Source organism: Salarias fasciatus, chromosome 23, assembly GCF_902148845.1.
Source record: "Salarias fasciatus chromosome 23, fSalaFa1.1, whole genome shotgun sequence".
NCBI lineage: Eukaryota > Metazoa > Chordata > Actinopteri > Blenniiformes > Blenniidae > Salarias > Salarias fasciatus.
Window position 1 is genome coordinate 33,440,423 of NC_043766.1, and position 21,463 is coordinate 33,461,885.

Here is a 21,463-nt window from a genome sequence, read left to right on the forward strand (position 1 = left end):
CCACAATAAAAAAGGAATGAGTGAAATTGAACGTAATGTCTGTGGATCCCAGAGTCTATATTTGAGTTAATGTGGGGGCTGGGAGTGGGCTCTCGTTCTGGGATTGTTTGGAATTTCCTTTTGAAATGTGCTATGCAACTAAATATTTATTTATTGAACGTATCAAAGAGAAAGAAAGACAAACAAAAAATGCCAAAGAAAACAAAGAGCAGGCGAGGAGAGATGAGTTCGATCTATCTGCGATCGACTCGTCGAGTCTGGGAGCGCCGGAGACAGGCGGAAGTGCGGTTACCTAACAGCAGCAGAGGTTCGAGCTCCGCGGAGACCTGTCCACTTCACACACCGTCTGTCCTCCTGCCAGCAGCATGCCCGAGGCCCACACCCCCAGGTAAGACCCCCACCCGGCGGGAGGCATCCGCCAGGAGGACGGAGGGTTCTGCTGGTTCTCGCTCCGACCTCCTGCCTCTGAAGCTCCGCCTCGCGCACCGGGCTGGACGCTGCAGCCGCCGGCCGGGCTCGGCTTCACCTCCGCATCCTCCTCCTCCTCCTCCTCCCCTGTGTTACATGACAACGTTCAGATTGTTCACAGGCCTGTTTTCCTGAAGCGGAGCTTTGTCTTTGGCCTCGTTGATTCGGTGCTTGTCGCATCCAGCAGTAATGGAGTAACGGAGTAATGGAGTAACGTTATCAGTCTGCTCCAGCGGGGAAGTCATCTTCACAGCCGTGCTCACTTGACATATGCCTCTGTCTTCACCATGAGAGGTTGTCTTTTCTCAAAAACAACCCAAGCGCCACCACTCTCTCTGTGAAGCACTTCAGCTGGTTGTTAAACAGAAGCGTGAGTTCAGACTGCACGAGGAACTGACCTGATGGGGTCTCCGGCCTCTAGAGCTTTGTTTAAACACTCAGTTGAGGTGAAAACTCCTCTGTTTTGACAGTTGACGACAGTAAAAACACCAGATTCGTAATTATTACTCCTTGAAATCTGATGACAGTTGCTCAAGTGACCTGAACTTCCTAAAATGAGAATGTTTAAACTTTTAGTGATGGTGATTTATGGATGTGCATTCTGTTCTACTTCGTAAGTGCTTAGCCCGCCTACGGGCTTCGCTAGTGGTACTCACCAAGGCACACCTCCAATCTCTGTCCAATCCACTGAGACTATACAAAGCTCGACGCACCAATCCCCCACACGCGATGGCGCAGCGCCACGCCCCACACCGAGGGTACATAACCTCGGATGGCGCTAAGCAACCCTTCTTCTTTCTCAGCATCTCCATGAGACTTAGAAGCCTCTTCTACGGATCAAGATTCGACTTGAATTGATTCGCCGGCCCGGGACCAGTCGCCATCGGGCGTCGGGCCGTTCTCCTGCCGCCCCTGCGGCATTCCGCTCATCGTACAGGACTGTCACGAGCTCTGCTTCCTCTGCCTTGGCTGGCAGCATCACCGCCAGCGGACCTCCTGCCCGGCCTGCCTCGCGCTGCCGCTCGAAGAGAGCCAGCGGCGAGCAGCCTTCATGGGCTCAACCTCCCCGGCTCCTGCCGGTGAGGACGACGCCGAGGAGACCACCGCCGCCGCCTACGACTGGGCCGAGATCCGCGGCAGCGTCAGCAGCAGCAGCAGCAGCAGCAGCGTGTCTGTGTCACGGAGTTCGACTCGGTTCGACTCCGCCTCCACCGCATCCCGTCTCCCCCGTGAGCCTGTGGAGCACCTCGCGGGGCTCTTCACTTCAGCCGCCGAGCGCACCGGCCTCGCGCTGCCGCCGCAGCCTCCGGAGCCGGTGCAGCGTGATTTTGCACTCGGGCTGGCAACCCAGTCACGGGCTCGGTCCCGGACTGCGGTCCTATGTCCCGCCGTGCCGTCGTTTCAAGCTCACGTGCAGCGGGACTGGGGTACGCCACTTGCCGCTAAGGGTACGGTGAAGGGCTACCGAGAGTATTCTTGTGTGGAGGGCTGGCCGCCGGTCTCCGGAGTGCCTGCCATTGAGGACTCCGTTCGGCTGTGCCTTCTCCCCCGATCCTCCGCCTGGCCCGGCGGAAAGCCCGTGCTGCCGTCTGAAAGGGACAGGCGCATGGCGAGCTTCCTGGATCGTGGCTACGCTAGCGGCAACCTGACGTTCGCCCTAGCCAATAACATGACCTTCCTCCTGGGCTCTGTGGACAAGATCTGCCACGAGAAGTCCCAGCTTTCCCCCGAAGACATCGTGGAAGTCCAAAATGCGGCCGAAGTCCTGATGCGCATGTGCAGAGCCATCGCCGTCAGTGGAGGCCGCGTCATGGCCAACGCACAGCTCGCCATGAGGCACCTGTGGCTTGGTCTGTCTTCGTTATCTGAGCGGGACCAGCGGGGCGTCCTGGGACTCCCCCTGTCCACCTCTTCTCTTTTTGGGCCCGATATACAGGTGATCATCGAGCGCCTGGAGGCAGCAGCACGAGGCTCGCAGCAGCTCGCCCCGCACCTCCAGCCCCGCCGTGAGCCGCCGCCGCAGCGCCGCCGCTCCGCGGACCAGCGGCGTCCCGCTCCTTGGAGCACCTCGGCACCTGGACAGACCGGACCGTCTTTCCGCCGATCCTCCCGAGGCGCCGATCAGTCCAGACGGTCCCGCGCTCCCGAAGCACGGAGCGCCCCGTCCGCTCGACCCGCACCTGCCAGCAAACATGCAAATAAAGGCCGTCAGGCCCGTTACATCTTCCAAAGAGCAGCAGTCCCTCCTCTCCCCCGTGTTAGCATGATCGAAAAGTGCAAAACCCGGCTGGGCCCTTCTCCCTCCCTCCTCCCGCTCCGCGATAAGGCGACTGAGGATGGTGAGCGGAATGCGCACGGAACCGCCTCTTCACCGGCGCTTTCTTCGCGCTCTGGCCGCAATGCGGCTGCGGACGCGGGGCATAGCAGCGCGCTGGAGCCGCTAGCTTTCCCGCTGTGTGCGTCACGCAAGCGGTGCGCTGCTGATGTCTTTTCAGCGCCCCGCAAACGCTCCAGGCTGCACTCTCCACCGGCTTCGGCTCGAGTGAGCATTTCGAAACGTCAGAGTGACGGCTCCGGCCCGGCCCGGATCCCCGCCGTGGGGTATCCCGGCCCCGGCCGCACCCATAGCGCTCTCAGCAGCGTCTGTCTGCCGACCTCCGCTCGTGTTAGCATGACGAGGCGTCAGAGCGGCGGTGCCGTTACGCCCCGGGCTGCCGACGTGCAGCGCCCCAGCCCCGGCGCCACTCATGCCGCTCCCAGCGGAGTTTCTCCGCCGAGCGGCGGACTCACGCCGGCCCGGGTGTCCGCCGTAAAGCGCCCCGATCCCGGCCTTATTGGTGTTGCTCCCGGCAGCGCTCCCTCGGCTTCCCCGTGTGTTGTCACAGCGGAGCCTCGGAGCAACGGAGCTCTGCCGTCCCGGGCTCCCGCTATTGAGCGTCCCGGCTCCGGCTTCAGCATCACGGCCAGCGATCCGGAAGGCTCCGACATTAGCACCGAGGACAGCGACTCGGAAAACTCCGGGATCGCGCTGCCTCTGCTCGGGTTGTCCCCAGCAAAGCACCGGTCCGCGGCCGCCTGGCGGCCGCCTGCTCTCATTCAGGGGACGCCTGCTCCACAGCCCTTTCGCCGGGGGCCCCCCGTCTCCCGAGGCCGGGAGGACGGGTGGGCCGTCCCCGCTGGCCGTGGTACAGCCACTCACGCTCCGGTTTCACACGTGGCGTGTTATGTTGGGACCGCTTTCTCCCTGGTTGTCCAGGACGCTGAGAAACGGTTATGCCCTGCAGTTCGCCTGTCGTCCGCCTCTCTTCAACGGCATCCTTCGTACGCGGCTCGCATGCCCTGCGGGGACGGCCGCTCTCGAGGCAGAAGTAGCCTCACTCCTCCGCCGGGGTGCAGTCACGGAGCTGACCGCGACAGAGGCGCACTCGGGTTTTTATTCCCCCTACTTCTTGGTCCCCAAGAAAAGCGGGGGTGTAAGACCCATTCTGGACCTGAGGGTCCTCAACACTCACATAGCCACCAGGAGGTTCCGCATGCTGACGGTCAAACACCTCCTGGAGAGCATTCGACCTGGGGACTGGATGACTTCGATCGACCTGACGGACGCCTACTTCCACATCCCCATTCTCAGAAGGCACAGAGCCTTCCTCCGCTTTGCCGTGGGGACCAGGTATTTTCAATACAACCGGCTCCCCTTCGGCTACTCTCTCGCCCCTCGCACCTTTACCAAGTGTGTCGAAGCAGCGTTGGAGCCCCTCCGTCGTCATGGTCTGAGGATCCTCACTTACATCGACGACTGGCTCATACTGGCGTCCTCTCATCAGGAGGCTGTGCTGCACACGACCCAGGTCCTGCACCACATCGAGCTCCTGGGGTTCACGGTGAACCGACACAAGAGCGCACTCACCCCAGCTCAGAGCATGGCTTATCTGGGGTTGGAGCTGGACTCGCTCTCTATGACTGCCCGCCTCTCCGAGGAGAGACGGACCTCCCTTCTCTCGACCCTGAGGTCTGCAGTGACCACACCCCTGGTCGGGGTTCGTTTGATCAGGACCGTCCTGGGTTTAATGGCCGCGGCCCACCCAGTGGTCCGGCTGGGCCTTCTACACATGCGCAGGCTGCAACGGTGGTTTGCACGCCTCCGCTGCGTGGGAAAGTGGGACGGATGCAAACGGTTCCCGATCCCGCCCCAAGCACGCCAGGATCTCCTTTATTGGATGGATCCTGCTCTCCTAATGCAAGGAGTTCCCCTGGGCTGCGTGTCGCATCACGTCGAAGTGTTCACCGATGCGTCTCTCGCTAGACCACCACGCGGTGGGCGGTGCTTGGGATTTGACTCCCACTCACATCAATGTGCTGGAAATGACGGCGGTGCAGAGGGTCCTGCTCCATTTCCAAGCCAGGCTGAAGGACAGCCATGTGCTCATCAGGACGGACAACACTACGGTGGTCGCGTACCTGAACAGGCAGGGGGGGACCCGGTCTCCCCCTCTTCATCGCATAGCGGCGGAGATCCTCCGGTGGGCGGACCGGCACCTCGCGTCTCTCAGGGCGCGTCACGTGCCCGGAGTCCTCAACGTCGGTGCAGACAGAATGTCCCGGGGAGGCCCACTCCACGACGAGTGGGGCCTGTCCCCGTGGGTCGCAGCCCGACTCTGGCGCAGGTTCGGATGCCCAGTGGCAGACCTTTTCGCCAGTGCAGAGAACGCACAGTGCCCACTCTGGTTCTCGCTCAGGTTGTCAGACGCCCCCCCTCTAGGGGTAGATGCCTTCGCACGCAGGAGCTGGCCGTCGGGCATCCTGTACGCGTTCCCTCCAGTCCACCTCTTGACCCCGCTGCTGCGCAGGGTGAGGTTGCACAATCTTCACGTGATCGTGGTGGCTCCGGACACCCCGAGTGCGCGGTGGTTCCCGGACCTGGTTCAGTTGGCAGTCGGGGACCCGTGGCCGATTCCCGACGGGCCCGACGCACTGCAGCAGGCAGGAGGCGCCCTTCGGTCCCGCCCCTTCCTGGGCGGGAGGCTCCTGGCTTGGAGGCTGAGCGGGTGAGGCTGGTGGAACTAGACCTCCCCCCAGCGGTGGTGTCCACCATCCAGAGTGCCAGGGCCCCCTCTACTGTCAAGGCCTACAGGTCTCGGTGGAAGCTCTTCACATCATGGTGCTCGGAGAGGGGCTTGGACCCGGTCTCCTGCACCGTTGGTGGAGTTTTGGAGTTCCTCCAGGCCCTGCTGGACAGCGGTCGTGCTGCATCCACCCTGGCGGTGTTTGCATCGGCCATCACAGCAGGCCACGGCGGTTTCGGCCGCTTTTCTGCACGCAGCCGCCCGCTTGTGAAGCGGTTTCTGCGCGGGGCGTGTCGGTTGCGACCGCCCCCCAGGCATGTGGTCTCTCCATGGGACCTCCATGTGGTGTTGGAGGGCCTTAAGGGACCTCCTTTCGAGCCTTTGGAGCAGGCGGAGGACCGCTTTCTCTCCTTTAAGGCCGCCATCTTGTTGGCGCTAGCATCCGCCAAGAGAATTGGGGATCTCTGCGCATTGTCAGTCCACCCATCCTGCATGGTGTTCAGCCAGGATGGGGGACTCGTGCACCTCTGGCCTAACCCGGCCTTTCATCCCAAAGTGATCACTTCGGACTTCCGGTCGCGAGTGATCCGGGTCAGGACGTTTGACTCCATGCCTGGTTCGTCTGGGGACGACCCACGCCTGCGGTCACTGTGCCCGGTCAGGGCTCTGCGTCTTTATGTCCAGCGCACAGCTGGCTTTCGCACCACGGACCAGCTGTTTGTGAGGTTTGGAGCCCGGGGGCGTGGTTCCCCGCTGACCTCTCAGCGTCTCGCCCACTGGGTGGGGGGCGCTATTGCAGCTGCCTACGAGGCACAGAATCTCTCGCCACCAGCAGTGATTCGTGCTCATTCCACACGACGTGTGGCTGCCTCTGCGGCCCTGTGCAGAGGGGTCACGGTGAGTGACATCTGCCAGGCTGCCTCCTGGGCCTCTGCGTCCACCTTCGTGCGTTCGTATCTGTTGGATATGTGCACTGACTCTGTGGCCATGTCGGTTTTCGGCGAGAACAGGAGTTCAGTCGTCTAACCGTTTCGGTCCTTCTGGCCTGGCTGCCGCGTCCCGGGTGGGCTCGCGGACCAGGGGTTCCCCACCTGCCGCTCGGCTCTGCCGCGGTCTGCGGATGTTGTTTACGGTGTTGCAGGGGCAGGAGTTCTGCCGCTTGCTGTTTTTGGGTTCGCTGCCGCTCCCCGTGCGTGGGACGCGGGCCAGGGGTCCCCCCCTTCACCGCCTGCCGCTGTGGTTTCCCGGCCGGCGTGTGTGTGTGTCGCTGTGGCGATGCTTTGTACGTCGTGGGCCGCGCTACATCGCTAGGTGCCCGCCTCGTCCTTCGGGAGTTCTACGGCCGTTCTGGACTTACGGTTTGTCTACTTCCGTCTTATGCACCAATCCCGTCAGCAGGCCAGCTGGGAGTACATTCATCGACCTACGGCCTTCGCCTTGGTGAGTACCACTAGCAAAGCCCGTAGGCGGGCTAAGCACTTACGAAGTAGAATTAGTAGTTACTGGATGTAACTCCAGTTCTACGAGTAAGTGCGTGCCCGCCTACCTGCTGGCCCAGCTGTCTGCTTCCCTTGTTTTTGCTACGTCAGAAGAAGGGTTTGCTTAGCGCCATCCGAGGTTATCTACCCTCGGTGTGGGGCGTGGCGCTGCGCCATCGCGTGCGGGGGATTGGTGCGTCGAGCTTTGTATAGTCTCAGTGGATTGGACAGAGATTGGAGGTGTGCCTTGGTGAGTACCACTAGCGAAGCCCGTAGGCGGGCACGCACTTACTCGTAGAACTGGAGTTACATCCAGTAACTACTAATTCTTGATCAAACTGCAGTACTCTAAATGTCATTAACAGCTGATTTGTAAAGCAAAGCCAGCTTCACAAACTTGATACCCGTGTTATTACTATAATGCTTTTCTGTTGCGCGCTTTAAGTGGTCAAACGCCATCTGTGTAATTTTGGATTGGTTCTCACTGATATTTACCATTATTTGGATAAATATAGTCTTTTTGTCAGAGCGTTTCGCTGTTCATGTCCTGTTAGCTGCTGGTCAGCATCACTAGATCTTCTCCTAGGTGTGGTTAACGGTCCTAAAGCTCTGTTGTGTAATCTGCCCACCAGCCATGACTGAAGATAAAGGCCTCGCTTACAGTGATTTCAAGTGGAATCAAAAAAACGTTCCTTTGGATTCGGGGTCTGTTTACACAACAACAGCAACAGTGCTGGAAACCACCCAAAACCTTCTGAAAATCATTTCCAAGGTGGAATGTTTTTAAAAACAATTTGACTCCAGAAAATAAGAAGAATGTTTCCCAGACTGCCATGACTCCCAGTCCAGATTCTCCAGGTCCAGGTCCTGGTCCTGGTCCTGGTCCTCCTGGACTTGTGAGCTTTACAGTTGACATTCGCCATGATAACAATCCCACTCAGTCGTCTGTCCATCCGAATGTCTGCGTTCTCGTCACTGTTGGTGTTTATAGCGTGTTGTTCTCTTTCTGTAGAAAAACAAACAGCGGCGCCATCTAGTGGCCTAGAATGAAAGCTGTGTTCTGCCGATTTCATTTTCAAAAGGTTGCCGTGTAAACACAAAACTTTTCTGAAATGAAAACGCCACAGCGATGGATATTCACTCGACACAGTGTCTGGTGGGTGGAGACAGGTGGAGGTCACCCACAGGCGGAGACCTGGTGTTTGTGTGTGTGCGTGTGTGTGTGTGTGTGTGTGTGTGTGTGTGTGTGTGTGGCTGCTCCAGTTCAGTGGGCTTTGTGCAGTGTGTGTGCATCAGGTGTCCAGTGCTTCGTGATGAATCCGTGCAATCAGGGAGCGCTTCCTGTTTTCACCGGCTGTTCTTGTCTCGTCTGTGTTGAAGGATTCAAGCCGTCGGCACCAGCGCGAGTGGCGGGCTGGAGGGCTTCAAGGCTCACGCCGTCTTCCAGGAGATCGACAAGAAGCTTCAGGAGGTGATCACAGGAGCAGGCGGAGCGCTGCCGGCCACGCAACTCTATATAGCGGTCAATACTTACAGTGAAAGGGAATCATGGTTAATCCAGATGGGAATCAGCCAGAGTCGCCCAAACGCAGGGTCCGTCTCAGTCCATCGATCACCTACCGATCAGAGTTAGTCAGAACAACACGTTTCACTGGCAGTGCTCTTCATATTCAACACCTCACAGTGCTGCAGAGCAGAAGGAAAAGCTTGAAAACCTTTAGAATATTTATTGAGATGCTGTTTTTTTAGAAGGTACTGGAAAGTTTTTAAGTTCCGTTTAAAAGCATCGGTGGTCTGCGGGGCCCTCTGGTGGTCGGGGACGGCGCTGCTCTGCACGGGACAAGGGAAACAATACTGTGATTTGTTTAGGGACAATATCAACACTTTCATCCCTTGTCATGTGATTCTTTTGTTTGAGGTGAGGGAAAACGCCGTTTCCTGAGCGTTGTTGTGCAGATTTTCTGCAGGGTGAAAGCTGTGAGCGTAATGATAAATCCTGAATGTGAGGAAATTCACCTCCAGGGTCTCATAAAGTTTACATTTTGCTTATTTTCTAATACTTGAAGGGTGAGCCCCGCTCTCTGTTTTTACATGGAGTCTGGAATCATCCTCACAGCTACTTTATGTCATTTTCATTCTTCCATTTCTAATAACTTTTAATGTAGAAAGTTTTTTTTTTAATATTACATAATAAGTAGTTTGATTTATTCTCAATTCTTTTGAAAAATAAAAAAAAGGATTAGAAACAGAAAGCATGCTGGGAAACGGCAGATTCTTCGTTCCCACGATAGATCCGGCTCCACTCGTGTGTATAAATCATATCGGTGCCGGGTTTTGGGATCCGTTCCCAGGCTGTGTTTCATCCGAGGTTCGGCCGAACATATGCCGACTCAATTAGACGAATGGCTTTCTCCGTGAAGTCTCTGGTTTTACTTCTGACCCGATCAGGCCGGATTTATCTGCAGCTCAGTTTGTGACGAGCTGGACCCGGCCTGCCGACGTGCCTTTGTGCTTTAATGTGGCGTCCAGCAGGCGCCACCGGCCGTATTTCATCCTTCATGAGAGAATCAAGCGTCGGTTCAAAGGAGGGGAGATGTTTTTGTTTCCCGTCAAAGCTCATATTCATCTCAGATATGTCAACAAAACAAAACAGTGTGTCTGGGAAGCCGAGCCAATAACACAGCAACTGTAGAGTATTGATTATTCTTATCTTCACTCCACCGGGTTCAGCGGACAGCGACGCAGCTGAAAATGTTCTGTATTGATCCACAGTCATTTTCACCTGCACAAGTTTTTATATGAAGTTTAAAAACAAAAAGCGAGTAATATTCTGTGTTTTCATGGGAGGGTGCAAAACAAAAATCTAAATTGTAAATTCATTTCATTTTAGAACGATTTAAATTTCTCAGTACCTGCAGCAAAAGTTAGTGGAATTATTCAAAATGTCATTATGTGATTTCTACATCAGCAAAAGCTTTTTAAGTTATTTGCTAATTACAGAAATCTATTAGAATTGGTAATTCAGGAAAAAATGTTAAACTGAGGTAAACCAGTGCAGAACATGCTGGAAAACTGTTCAGTCTGTTTATTGATGAAAAATTCGCTGAGGAAGAGGATATCTGAGCTGTTGTGTTCCTACAGTTCTGTTTGAGACACACACACACACACACACACACACACACACACACACACTCTTGTTTTCTTCATCTCTTCAACATGTGCGCCCTGCAGGAGGGCGAGCAGTTTGTGAAGAAGATCGGCGGGGTGTTCGCCTTCAAAGTGAAGGACGGTCCCGACGGGAAGGAGGCCATTTGGTTCGTGGACGTGAAGAACGGAAAAGGTTGCGTTCACAACGATACCGGTGAGGACCGGCGCCGCCGTGTGTGTGTTTCACGTTGCTGTCGAGCTGTCGGTGAACAGTGTGGTGTTCTGAGCAGATAAGAAGGCGGACTGCACCATCGCCATGTCGGACACGGACCTGCTGGCCCTGATGACGGGGAAGATGAACCCGCAGACGGTGAGTGTCAGACGCTGGCGCGAGCCGAGGGTTTTTTACTGCCCGCGACGCAGAAAAGATCCATGAAATCATGGCTCATTTTCTGCTCTCATTTGTACTGAAGAGGCAGAGCTTTCTTCAGGCTGCTTCATCATCTCTGAAAGGCTTGATGCAGGCTGGAGGAGCTCAGAAAACCAATGCAGTTGATTGACAGTTGGAAACTGTGTGTATGAGTGTGTGTGTGTGTGTGTGTCTGGTGAAGCCTGGCCGTCCGTCACTGTCGGTCCATGGAGAAGTAAACAGCAGGAATCAGAAGTGGTGCTGAAGCCCCTGATTCACATTATTTTCCACAGGTGATATAAAAACAACAACAGAAAAAGAAAAACAAGAATTCTAAATACTGACTAAAGGAATATTCTGTGTTTTATTCTGTAAAATACAAGAACACCTGCATCTCCTGGGTTCTCAGAGTCCTCGATGGTAAGATGAGCAGCAGAACAATATTAAATTCACTGATCATCTCAATCTTCCTGCTTCGGTCGCGGAGCAGCAGCAGTGTGTGGCGTTTTCTGTCTTTTACACAGGGACAGACTTCAGGTGCCTCTGAGCGCCACTGCACTGTAAACGGACTCCAAAAATGCAACGAAACACAAAATATGTTATGTTTGAAGCTTGATCCACACACTTTTACACAATGTTTTCATTTACACTCTTCAGTCGAAGGTGTTTCATATTGGTGGACACTGGTATTTTAAACTAACCACCTTTCACTGCTCCGAGGAAGCTGATTGGTTTTTGTCTTTTGTGTGACCTGAATGAAAGCATTCAATCAAGTTCAACTCCTGAAGCTCATCTCAGCAGCCGTACAGCCTGTGCACGATGTGAAAAGCAGTCACGTTCCAATCTATTTGTTCTACACACTCAATGAGCGGAGTCTGCAGCCGGTGGCTCTACAGCCTCACTGCAGCGGCTCCCTAACCTTCCCATTCCACCCTGGTTTTTCCAGACCGGTCTAATCCCCAGGATGATTTGGTAAAACGGTTAAAGCAGCTGGAATAGAATCAATAAGAATGTTCATACTAAAATCAAACTTAAAATTAGAAAACTATTTAAAGAAAGGAAAAGGTAAAAGAGAAGAAAGAAAATTGAAGAAAAAAGTTGAGTGGGATGAAAAACATTGCAGGTTTGCTTCAAACTAAATGGAAAAAATGGAAAAATCCAGGAAAAATTAGAAAAATAAATATATCCACCAAAGCTAAGAATGTGTCTGTACTGTTTGTCATGAATGCAGCCCTCAAATACTTTTGTATTTCCAAGCAAAAGTTGCAGTAAATTGGAGGGAAAAATAAACGTTGAGTAGATAAAGTGATAATGCTCACTGACGTTTACACAATCATCCATTTGAACCCGGCGATCCAGTCTGACTGACCTGGAATCAAGACAACGACCCCACGAGCTCAAACAAGCCCAGCTTCACCAGGACCGGAGAGTCGCCGAGTCCTGATAACAAACTAGTCCGTCTGCAGAGCTCCGGGCCGCCCTGCGGGCTGCAGAGTCCCGATGCCTCAAACCGGATCCGTTCTGCACCGCAGGGGGTCCACATCTCGTAAAAAACATAAATAAAACATCATAAAACATCTCGTCAGGTTCAGGCGATGAAGTAAGTTTCACTGCCTCAGGAAACTGCAGATTTCACTCCGAGTGTCCTCTGGAGAAGGTTCAGTCCGTAAATAAAACACACCAGTTCACCTCTCGGACCCGCTCCGCGCTGAATTTGTGTTCTTGGTGCTTCAGGCCTCGTTGATACAACATTTTCAAGTGAAAATACAAAACTTTGGTTGCATTTTAGGAGTCTGTTTACACGGCAACAGTGCTTGGAGCCACTGAAAACTCAATTTTTTCAAAGCGACCCCCAACGTGAATTTTTTGAAAATGCTCTGACTCTGCATGAATGGGGAAAAAAAATCAACTTTTTGAAAACATTCGGGTTCCCTTTCAGTGTAGACGACAGACTGCAGTGTACAGTTGTTCTCAAGCAAACTAAATAGTCACACTTTATTAATCGTCTTTCCCATTCTTAATGTTTATTGGGTATTTTTCTCTGCAGTGTGTGTGTATGTGTTTGTGTGGGGTTTCATTAGGAAAACAAACAGCGCCCCCTAGTGACCAAACCTGGAATATTGTTTTCAGCTTTTCTGCCATTTCCCCAAAAGTACGGAGTGTTTTTCGAAAACGTAAGACTGAGGCGCTTTGAAGCTTGAAGCGTTGTGTAAACGACGCCTGAACGTAATAATAATAATACACTGGTTCCACATGGAGCTTTTCTGGACACTCAGATGCTTTATAGCTGCATTATTTGTTCGTTCCGCACTGGGTGGCGGTCAGCTGTGTAAGTATACACAGCTACTCGGGGGTCGACCGACAGACAGGCTGCCATTCTGACCCTCTGACCGCCATGTGGCAGTCTGGACACCGCTGAGAAAAGGTCATCCTGGGTGATTGCAATTCTGCAGAGACGTGCGGGTATGTGTGTGTCTGAGTGTAAATAAGCGGCTATAAGTGTGGGAAACGACATGAAAGGTGGGGGAGAAGAAAGAGCAGCCGTGAGCGAGCCTAAAGCCGTGTGTTGACGGGCGTCGTGCCTCTCACGGCAGCTGACGCCGGGGTCACCTGCTGCCGAGTGGCCTGCCGGTCTGCTCGGTGCAGGAAGAGCAAACTGTGGTTTCTCACCTCGGCGGTGAGCGTAACGCTGTGTGTGGACAGCTGAGGTGAAAGCACGTCTGGGCTCCGTTCTGCTCCTCCGCTGTGGTCTGAAAAGAAGCAACGATGACCACAGAGCTGCTGGATGTGTTTTCCTCTGTCCACACGACCCCACGACCCCACGACCCCACGACCCCACGACCCGCCTGCCCTTTGTGGGGAAAGAGACACGTGTGCCTTTAATTGAACAGAGGGATGCCATGACAGATTGTCCTTGACCGCCTGGAAGCTTGAACTGACCCCGGTCGCCTTGAGAACTGTTTGTCACGGACACTTCAGGACTGTACCACAATCACATTACAGTTTTTCGCTATTGCTAAAAGACATTTCTTGAAACCTCCATCCATTTTCTCTAAACCTTAAACACAAATCCAAAAATCCACACTACATTCACACAACCTCAGACATTTCTGTCAAAATCAAACAATCACCTCAAAACCAGTTCTCTTGTGATCAAAACCACACTATGCGTTCAGATCTCACACACAGCAGGTAAAAACATGTTCACCTCAGATCATTCATTAGACTCTACATGAAATAACTGAGGACACAGCAGCAGTCCACACTCTGAAACCTGCTGGGTTATTTTCCCAGCCCATTTTCTGGGTGGCCCTAGATTTTGTACAGATTGGGTCACTTTTACCCAGAACTGGGTGACTTGTGTTGACCCAGCAGAGTGAGATGATGATTCTGTGGCTGAGGGAAGAGAAGAATCACCATTTTGAACATTCCTGTAACTCCTTCTCCTTCTTGCATCTGGAGACTTCTGGCAACAAACGCAGCAGAAAACTGGAGTCCTGTGTTCTCACAGAGGATTATTGACATGGCTAAGAAGGAAAAGAGTTATCACATCCCTCTCCCTGTGGACATGTGTGGCTGTGGCTGAGCTGGTAGAGTGGTTGTCCAGCAGTTGTGAGGTTGCTAGTTCAAATCTTTTTTCTCTACATGTCAATGAACTGCACTGAACCCCGGTTGGCCTCCAGTGGAGGGTTTGACAGCCTTGTATGGCAGAGGGCGCTTGTGTGTGAACTCTAAAGGATTACATTTTTAAAGTAACCTTCCCAGACCCACTGATAAATCCTGACCCAGCATCAGGGTCAACTCTTCAACCCAAATATCTGGGTAGTAATAACCCAACATTGGCTCGGTCCCTTCTGGACCCAGTGCTGGGTCAGCAATGTCACCCAATGTGGGTTATTTTTACAGCAACCCAGCAGCTTCAAGAGTGTGTAGTACACAGAAAATGTTTTTTTACATACTGTAAATGCATTTAGCAAAAAAACAAACAAACAAAAAAAGCATCTAAGTCAAAGTGATATCTAAATTCACTGTCATAGCAAAAAATAAATACGAAACAAACAAAACCAAAGCAGACTCCTGCATGGTCACGGTCCTGGAGGTTCAGTCTGCAGCATCTTGTCTTTGTGCGCTCTTGGTCTGATCACATCATTAGAAATATGTGTGTTCAGTTTTGAGTTGTTGTGTGTAAAAGATGACAGCTGTGTTGGAGTTGTGTTCACGTTTTGCTGCCAGTGATTACAGTTTTGCAAAAATGTTGTGAAATGTGTTTAGTGACTGAGAATGTGTCTGAGCTTTTGCAAAAAAGAGCAGATGGGTTTTGCAAATTGAGCATAGGACCTGAACAGTGTTTAAGTTTTTGGCAAAAGAGTGTTTGATTCGAAAAATGAGTTTAGGCCACTGAGAGTTTGGTTCAGGCAGTGGGGTTTAGTGTTTCAGCAATTGTGAAAAACTGTAAAATCGCTTGAAAATTCAACACTGCTAACAAAGCAGGGAATAAACCAGCAAAGCTCTAATTTCACTTGCGTGTAATTAAATAAAATCTTAGCATCTTGGTGAAGGAAAGCACTAAGAGGACAGAACAGTGCAGATTTGGACCACCTCAGGACAGCTGCAGGTCTGGAGACGGTCAAAGACCAGCAGAGTTCAATAAGAAGTACAGTGACGACAAGATGTAGTGAATGTCGTGCCTGATTGGTGGATATCTAGTGTGGATATGGATCGTTTCGATAAAAAGAAAAAAAAAAGGTAATGACTTGTCATCCACCAAGGTCATTTATCCTCAGAAAGTGGTGGGCCGTCTTTGGTCGTCTACGGAGGTTTAATTCACAAAGAGATTCCTGGAAAAGCTTCCACGCTGCTTTGCAGGGAAGTTTGAAACTATTACTAACGGAACAAAAAAGGGTGAATCGTTGTCCAGGTTTCCTCTGTTAAAAATGCTGGTTATGTTGTCTAATTGACCTCTTTAGCTCGCTCCGGGCCGTCCCCGCTGAGCGCCCGTGTTTCAGGCGCTTTCCGGACATTTCGTAAGCTGTTGTTGCCATTGCCCCACTTTGAGTTAATCTCTCTGGGTGACTCCTGAAACCAGCATCGTGCCGTTGTGTCCAGCACAGCGCGAACCGTGCCGCAGAATCCTAAACTGTCCAACGTTTGATCTCTGCTCCGCAGGCGTTTTTCCAGGGCAAGCTGAAGATCACTGGGAACATGGGCCTGGCCATGAAGCTCCAGAACCTGCAGCTGCAGCCGGGAAAAGCCAAGCTGTAGACGGACGCCGCGGCCCGACGCGACCACGCCGCCCCGAGTAGAGTTCAGCGGCAGGCCTGCTGTCAGATGGACCCGGTGGCGGTCCGGAACGCCTCTCCTCACTGGATCGAACCACGGCGCTCTCACCGTCACCTCAACAATCCGCCGGGTTACTCGTCAGCAGCCATGCCTTTCGAACCGGCGAACGAACACGTTAGTTGGTTCTCCCTGTCCGCAGGTCCTCTGCTGATGACACTGTATGTCCTCCAAAATAGACGTAGGCCGCCTGCTTTCATACTAATTAGGTTTATCTCCATTCTTTCAATAGCTCCTCATGTATCAAACCTTTATTGGAGTGGAGATTTTTCCAAATTAACAGATTTATGTAATTTTTTCTTAAACACGTGTAACAGTCCAAGTGCCTCCTCCTCCTCTAGAACTGTGGTTTTTACAGCCATGGCTGCCCAGCGTTTGACTGGCAGGGTCGTAACTGTCTGCAATATGAGCTCTACTGTGTGAATATATTGAAATAATTCTACTAAATAAATTTTGTCTTTGTTGGGTGATTGAGCCGAGTCATTCTTCAAGTAAAGAATCCGTCGACCATCGACTGAAGACGCACTGAGCGCTACAGCTGCAGCTCCAGAGTCCACCGAGGAACAGCTACACCCGAGAAGACAGTCTGATTAGTGTAGTCTCAATAACACAGATGGTTCTGTTACAGAGGAAAAACAACTATTTCACATTTCACCAGAGGAAGGAAAACTCCCTTTTGATAGGAAGAAACCTGCAGAACCAGACCCAGAGGAGACTTTCTGCAGAACCAGACTCAGAGGAGACTTTCTGCAGAACCAGATTCAGAGGAGACTTTTCTGTAGAACCAGATTCAGAGGAGACTTTCTGCTGTTACTGCTGAGATCTAGATCCTTTTCAACTCGCAGTTCCAATGTTGTGTTGACGGTGAGTGTGTCGGGATCACCAGCAGCCCAAAACAGAACTGAACGCGTAAACCAAAGTAAACCAAAGTAAACCAAAGTAAACCAAAAAACTTATAGTGCGTCACAGAACTTTTTCTCAGACTCCTTTCAGTTTCTGACGTGTGGCGAGTGGAGTAATGTGAGTCTACCAAATGTTGGCTATGGCATGATTAACACCGTCCTTTTCTTTATAATTTATTTAACACTTCAAAACAACTAGAGGGAACCAAAGTACTGCAAAAAAAGTAAACGCCACAGTTAAACATGAACAGTTTCTACCGAATACAGGAATGAACTCTCTGGATTTCAAAGCATGTGTTTTGGTTTGAAGCAAACAGCTGTCCGGTGAATCCTGGCAGCATCTGTGCTCATGAGGAACAATGAATGAGATGTAACAGTGAAATGTGACCGAGTGCAGAGAGAGAGAAGCAGCAGCTCAGTGAGGCTCTCCACGTCTCTCAGCTGTCTGAAGCTCTTCAGGACGTCTTCAAGTGAAACCACAGGGGGTTTTCAGAACAGAACGAACAGGAGGTCTTGGTGTGACTCTCTCACTTTATCTGTGAAATTGTGCACAAAGTGCCTGACCGCAGCTCCAGCTCATTTTAAAGACTGCCTGACTTTACTGATCAAACTGTAACGAGGACATTTCTGAACACTGAAGTGAAATCCTGACCGTTGGTCAGTGTTAACCAGGCGGACTCTCCCAGCTCCTCCTCCTCTGTTGATCGGTCCTGTGTGAGGCTATATTAGGAGAGTCCATCAAAACACAGATCCTTCGCCTCTGCTTTGATTTCGCTGTGGCGCGAGGCTCACCCCACCCCCACTTTGGAGGACTTTGTGCTTTTCCAGCGCCCTGCTTTCCAGACTGCCACGCTGTAGTTTCCCCCCGTTCGTACACGGAGGAGCGTGGCCACAAGACAAATCTGTTAATGAGCTCTGACCCAGATTCCACCGCAGCTTTGGCTCGGGCCTCATAGTTCCCCGGGTCCTGCACCGCCACGTCCACTGCACTCATGACACCGGCCACCGGTGGCTGCTGATCAGGATGGCGTCTCATTAGAGGAAGGCCAGTTCACTGTGTGTCGTGAACAGCAATGAAACCACTGAAGCCATGCCAAGGCAAAGATTCGAGTCTTCACATGACTCGCTGCCCCGCCATGCTGCCCCGGCTGGCTCGGCTGTCAAGGTAACCCCGACCTGCACCGAATGCTCGCCACTCGACACGGATTATGCAACAGGACGTCACTTTTCCAGAGCAAAAAATAAGACGATCTGCCGCGTCGCATGTTTTTACAAATTAACGGGCAGAAGACAAGCAGACAGGAAGCACGGCGTCCATCCACGCCACAAAGCTGGGGAAACACTCCGCCTCCCAGATTATAATCTACTTGACGAATGCGATGTGACGCAGTAAATGTCACACTTTGGGGATTATGAAGTTGGTTTAAAAAGCAGTGACTCAGAGCAGCTGCTGAAAGCCTTCACCAAACGCTCGGTGGGTGGCATTTCACATTCTTGAACATGCTCTGGCCTTTACAGACCTGGAATATATTTCCCCGCAGTAAGAGTCGAATGGGATTAGTTTATGAAAATGCAGATGTGACCTCTGCTGGGAAGACAGAGCAGTCGATCTCCCAGCTGCAACCAATAAACCAAGCAGTGCTGCTGGGTGTCGTCTTGTGCGGCTGTGCTCCTGCACAGCGCCGCCGCCGATGTAGGTCTGAGTTTAGCTCCAACAAAGCAGATCGGATTCCCTCCTGATCTTCATAGTGAAACAAGACATTCCTGCTGCTCACTGGGTCCCAGAAAATCACTCACAACCTGTTTAGAACAGATTAAAGTGCCTTCAATCTGTTTTTTCTTTCCTGTTTGATTGCTTTAAATTCCAACAGATACTGTGAAGGGATTCATCCGGTTTCAAAACATGTTTGCCTTCTTCAGTCTGAGGGGGATTGTAGGCAGCTGCCTGTGGCCCCAGGCCACTAGGGGGCCCCCAAGGGCTGAGCAACTTTACTCCACAGTAAAGTCTTAAAATGGAGCAACTGCAGAGACCAACTCCTTTAACTCAAATTGAAATGACATTTTTGATGGACACCCCCCTAAAGAGGCCCCGTAGTAATTAGAAATGTATTGTTGAGAGGCAAACCCCTCCAGATGAACCATCTCGTTTTCGACTGAGTCCTCAAATCCACAGGAGAGTCACCCCTGCAGCGTCCAGTAACTCTACTGAAGTGTGTCAAAGTGACGTGAGAGTCAGCCATGCAAAGTCTAGAGGTGCTACAAAGAGGAGGAAAGACAGCAATAAAGGTGGGTGGCAGACTCTTGAGCCACGGCGTTATTCCGCTGCTGGTTGTTTGATCGTTGGCTCGGGGGAGACGCCAGACTGAGGACGCGCCGGCACTCAGTGTGTCGACTCATCTCAGGTCGACAGCGCTCCAGGAGAGACCGAGGACTGATTTCAGCAGAGCGCAGTGCGAGAAGGTCTTACAGCACTTCCACTATCCTCAAGGTACGTCAGCAGCAGTTCAAGGTTCAATGCTCGAATAGTGTCCACGAGCAATGTGGTGTTGGTTCCCTAAGACTTGGCGCTTCTTCAATAAAGCTGAATGGAATCGAATAAAGAAAACTTTGCTGTACTGCCTATGTTGCATTCTTTTCCTTAAAATAGAGATTCATTCATTTTCTAAGCTGCTTGTCCCTTTCAGGGTCGCTCTGGGCTGGAGCCCATTCAGCCTCTTCGCCGGTTCAGCCAAGTGAAACAGCATTAAGACACCTGGACTTTACATTTTTCCAGACTTTGTTGCTCCTGGGGCAGGAATTCACTCTCACTGCTGAAAGAGACGCAATAAACAGAAGAGTTACCCAACAGCAGCTTCTTGGCGAGGCCTGGCTGAGCTCTGATTGCACAATCCCAAACAAAAACTGTTTAGACTGCTTCGGAAAAACAATTCCAACTGTAGCTCCAGTGCTTCAGATATGAGTCTGGCTTTTTTAAACAAGCTGTGAGTTTTTGTTAGAACTGATTGGATGTTATGAGCAGTTTTGTCAGACTGGGTTTGTTTTTTACACTTTGGAAATAAAATCTCATTGTGGCAAATCCATAAAATGCTTAGGCTGCTTTTTCAAACAAATATTCCAGACAAACCAACTGCAACAAAGCTGCAGTCATGAAGGAAACTATGTTAAAACCTTATTGAAGAACAATCTGCTAAATATGCAATGTTGGCAGGTCATAAGACAAGTAGAAATACAAATAAATACCTTTAGGGCTAAGAAAAATGTAGCAAGGATCAGAGGAAGGCATGGAAATCATTTATGGAATTCCAAACTAAGGTTTATTTTCAGGTTTAGAGGTAGAGGTTAAGATGCTGTGGAAATTGAAGGTTTCTAGGTTTCATCCAAGACTTGCTGTAGATGTTAATTCTAGGTGTATGTCGAACGTTTCTGGAAATAGAACCAAAATAAAGCCATGTTCACATGATAATACTCGGCCTTAATCAGAAATGCTGAAAATGATGTAGTTTTCATGTTTGGCTACTAGGTAGCTACATGCTAACGAGCGTTGTCAGAATGCTTTCTTTTCCTGTGTTTCCAAGCAGTTTTCTAGACAATTTTCAAAAAGTTGGGCCATGAGCACTGTTGTCGAGTAAGCGGACATCAGAAACGCAGCGCAAGTTTTCCATTTTCACTGGAAGACACTGTTGGTGCTGCAGCAGCAGGGAGGCGTCGGCGCTGTGTGCCCTGTGCAGACTGCTGCTGATTGGCTGCCGATGAGGAGGCCCAGTATAAAAGCAGCCCTCCTCCCACCTGTCATCCTCTAGCGCCCCTGCGGACGCTGGAGCGTCATTTCTGGGTCAGCGTCTTCCTGATGGACAGGTATGGCGGCGCACTGCTTCATCCTCCTGATTGCTTCATTTCACTCACTGTGCCTTACAGCTGGCTGTTGGTTTGTTTGTAGGGCAGCTGCTGGTGTGAGACTCTGTGATCCACGCTGAGGTCCTGCTGCAGTGATCGGCTGCGGTCGGTCGGGAGGTGTCCTCTCATTGCGGTGTAGTAGATGCTAACAGGTGGCTAATGCTAGTGTGGTCACAGGTAGGTGTTGGTGGCTGGAGTCCTCTCCCCCTCGTCTTGTGTGTGTGTGTGTGTGTGTGTGTGTGTGTGTGTGTGTGTGTGTATCCCCTCCAGTCTCAGGTATGTATGTTTTGAAGTACACCAGTATTAGTCAGTCCAGCAGCTTTATCATTTTTGACATAGGTACTGCTGTTAGCTGCTCGCTGGAGTCCCTGCTGTTTGTCTCCAGCTGTTTTGTTTGAAGCCACTTGTTTCCACCGCCTCCGATCTGCGTTGCGGTGTCGGCCCGTGTCGCTGCGGTGATTCTGCGGCTGCACCGCATGTCCGACGCGCAGCCCTCCCTGGTTGTCCCATTTAGACTGGCTGCAGGCCGGGGAACGCTCTTAAACTGGGGTCCTGCCGTCTGAATGACGGAGTGAGTGAGTGAAAGTGTGAGTTCTGTATTGTCATGATTGTGTTTACTTGTCTCTTTATGTTCAGTTTGGTTTATGTTCCGATTGCAGCCCCAGGAGGTGTGCCATTTCCTTCTCTTGCAGTGGCTGGAGGCCGGTGGCGGCGGTGCTGGTGACCTGCTGGTGGCGTCCTTCCATCTCGTCAGCTGTGGTGGTG

At 51.8% G+C, this 21,463-nt stretch overlaps 1 protein-coding gene across 1 annotated transcript; it reads left to right on the top strand.

Annotated features, from left to right (window-relative positions):
* The first annotated feature begins 235 nt into the window (after positions 1–235).
* Positions 236–16,372, top strand: scp2b (sterol carrier protein 2b). The gene is made up of 5 exons (XM_030084043.1): positions 236–388; positions 8,390–8,480; positions 10,241–10,370; positions 10,447–10,526; positions 15,732–16,372. The coding sequence occupies exons 1-5, from the start codon at positions 366–368 to the stop codon at positions 15,825–15,827; spliced, it is 420 nt and encodes a 139-aa protein (XP_029939903.1). The 5' UTR covers positions 236–365; the 3' UTR covers positions 15,828–16,372.
* The last annotated feature ends 5,091 nt before the right edge of the window (positions 16,373–21,463 follow it).

Excerpts from the sequence above, each read along its gene's own strand:
- scp2b (XM_030084043.1), top strand. The coding sequence starts at position 366 with ATGCCCGAGGCCCACACCCCCAG. Across the intron at positions 8,481-10,240 it reads TCGACAAGAAGCTTCAGGAG|GAGGGCGAGCAGTTTGTGAA; the intron begins GTGATCACAGGA and ends TGCGCCCTGCAG. Across the intron at positions 10,527-15,731 it reads GGAAGATGAACCCGCAGACG|GCGTTTTTCCAGGGCAAGCT; the intron begins GTGAGTGTCAGA and ends TCTGCTCCGCAG.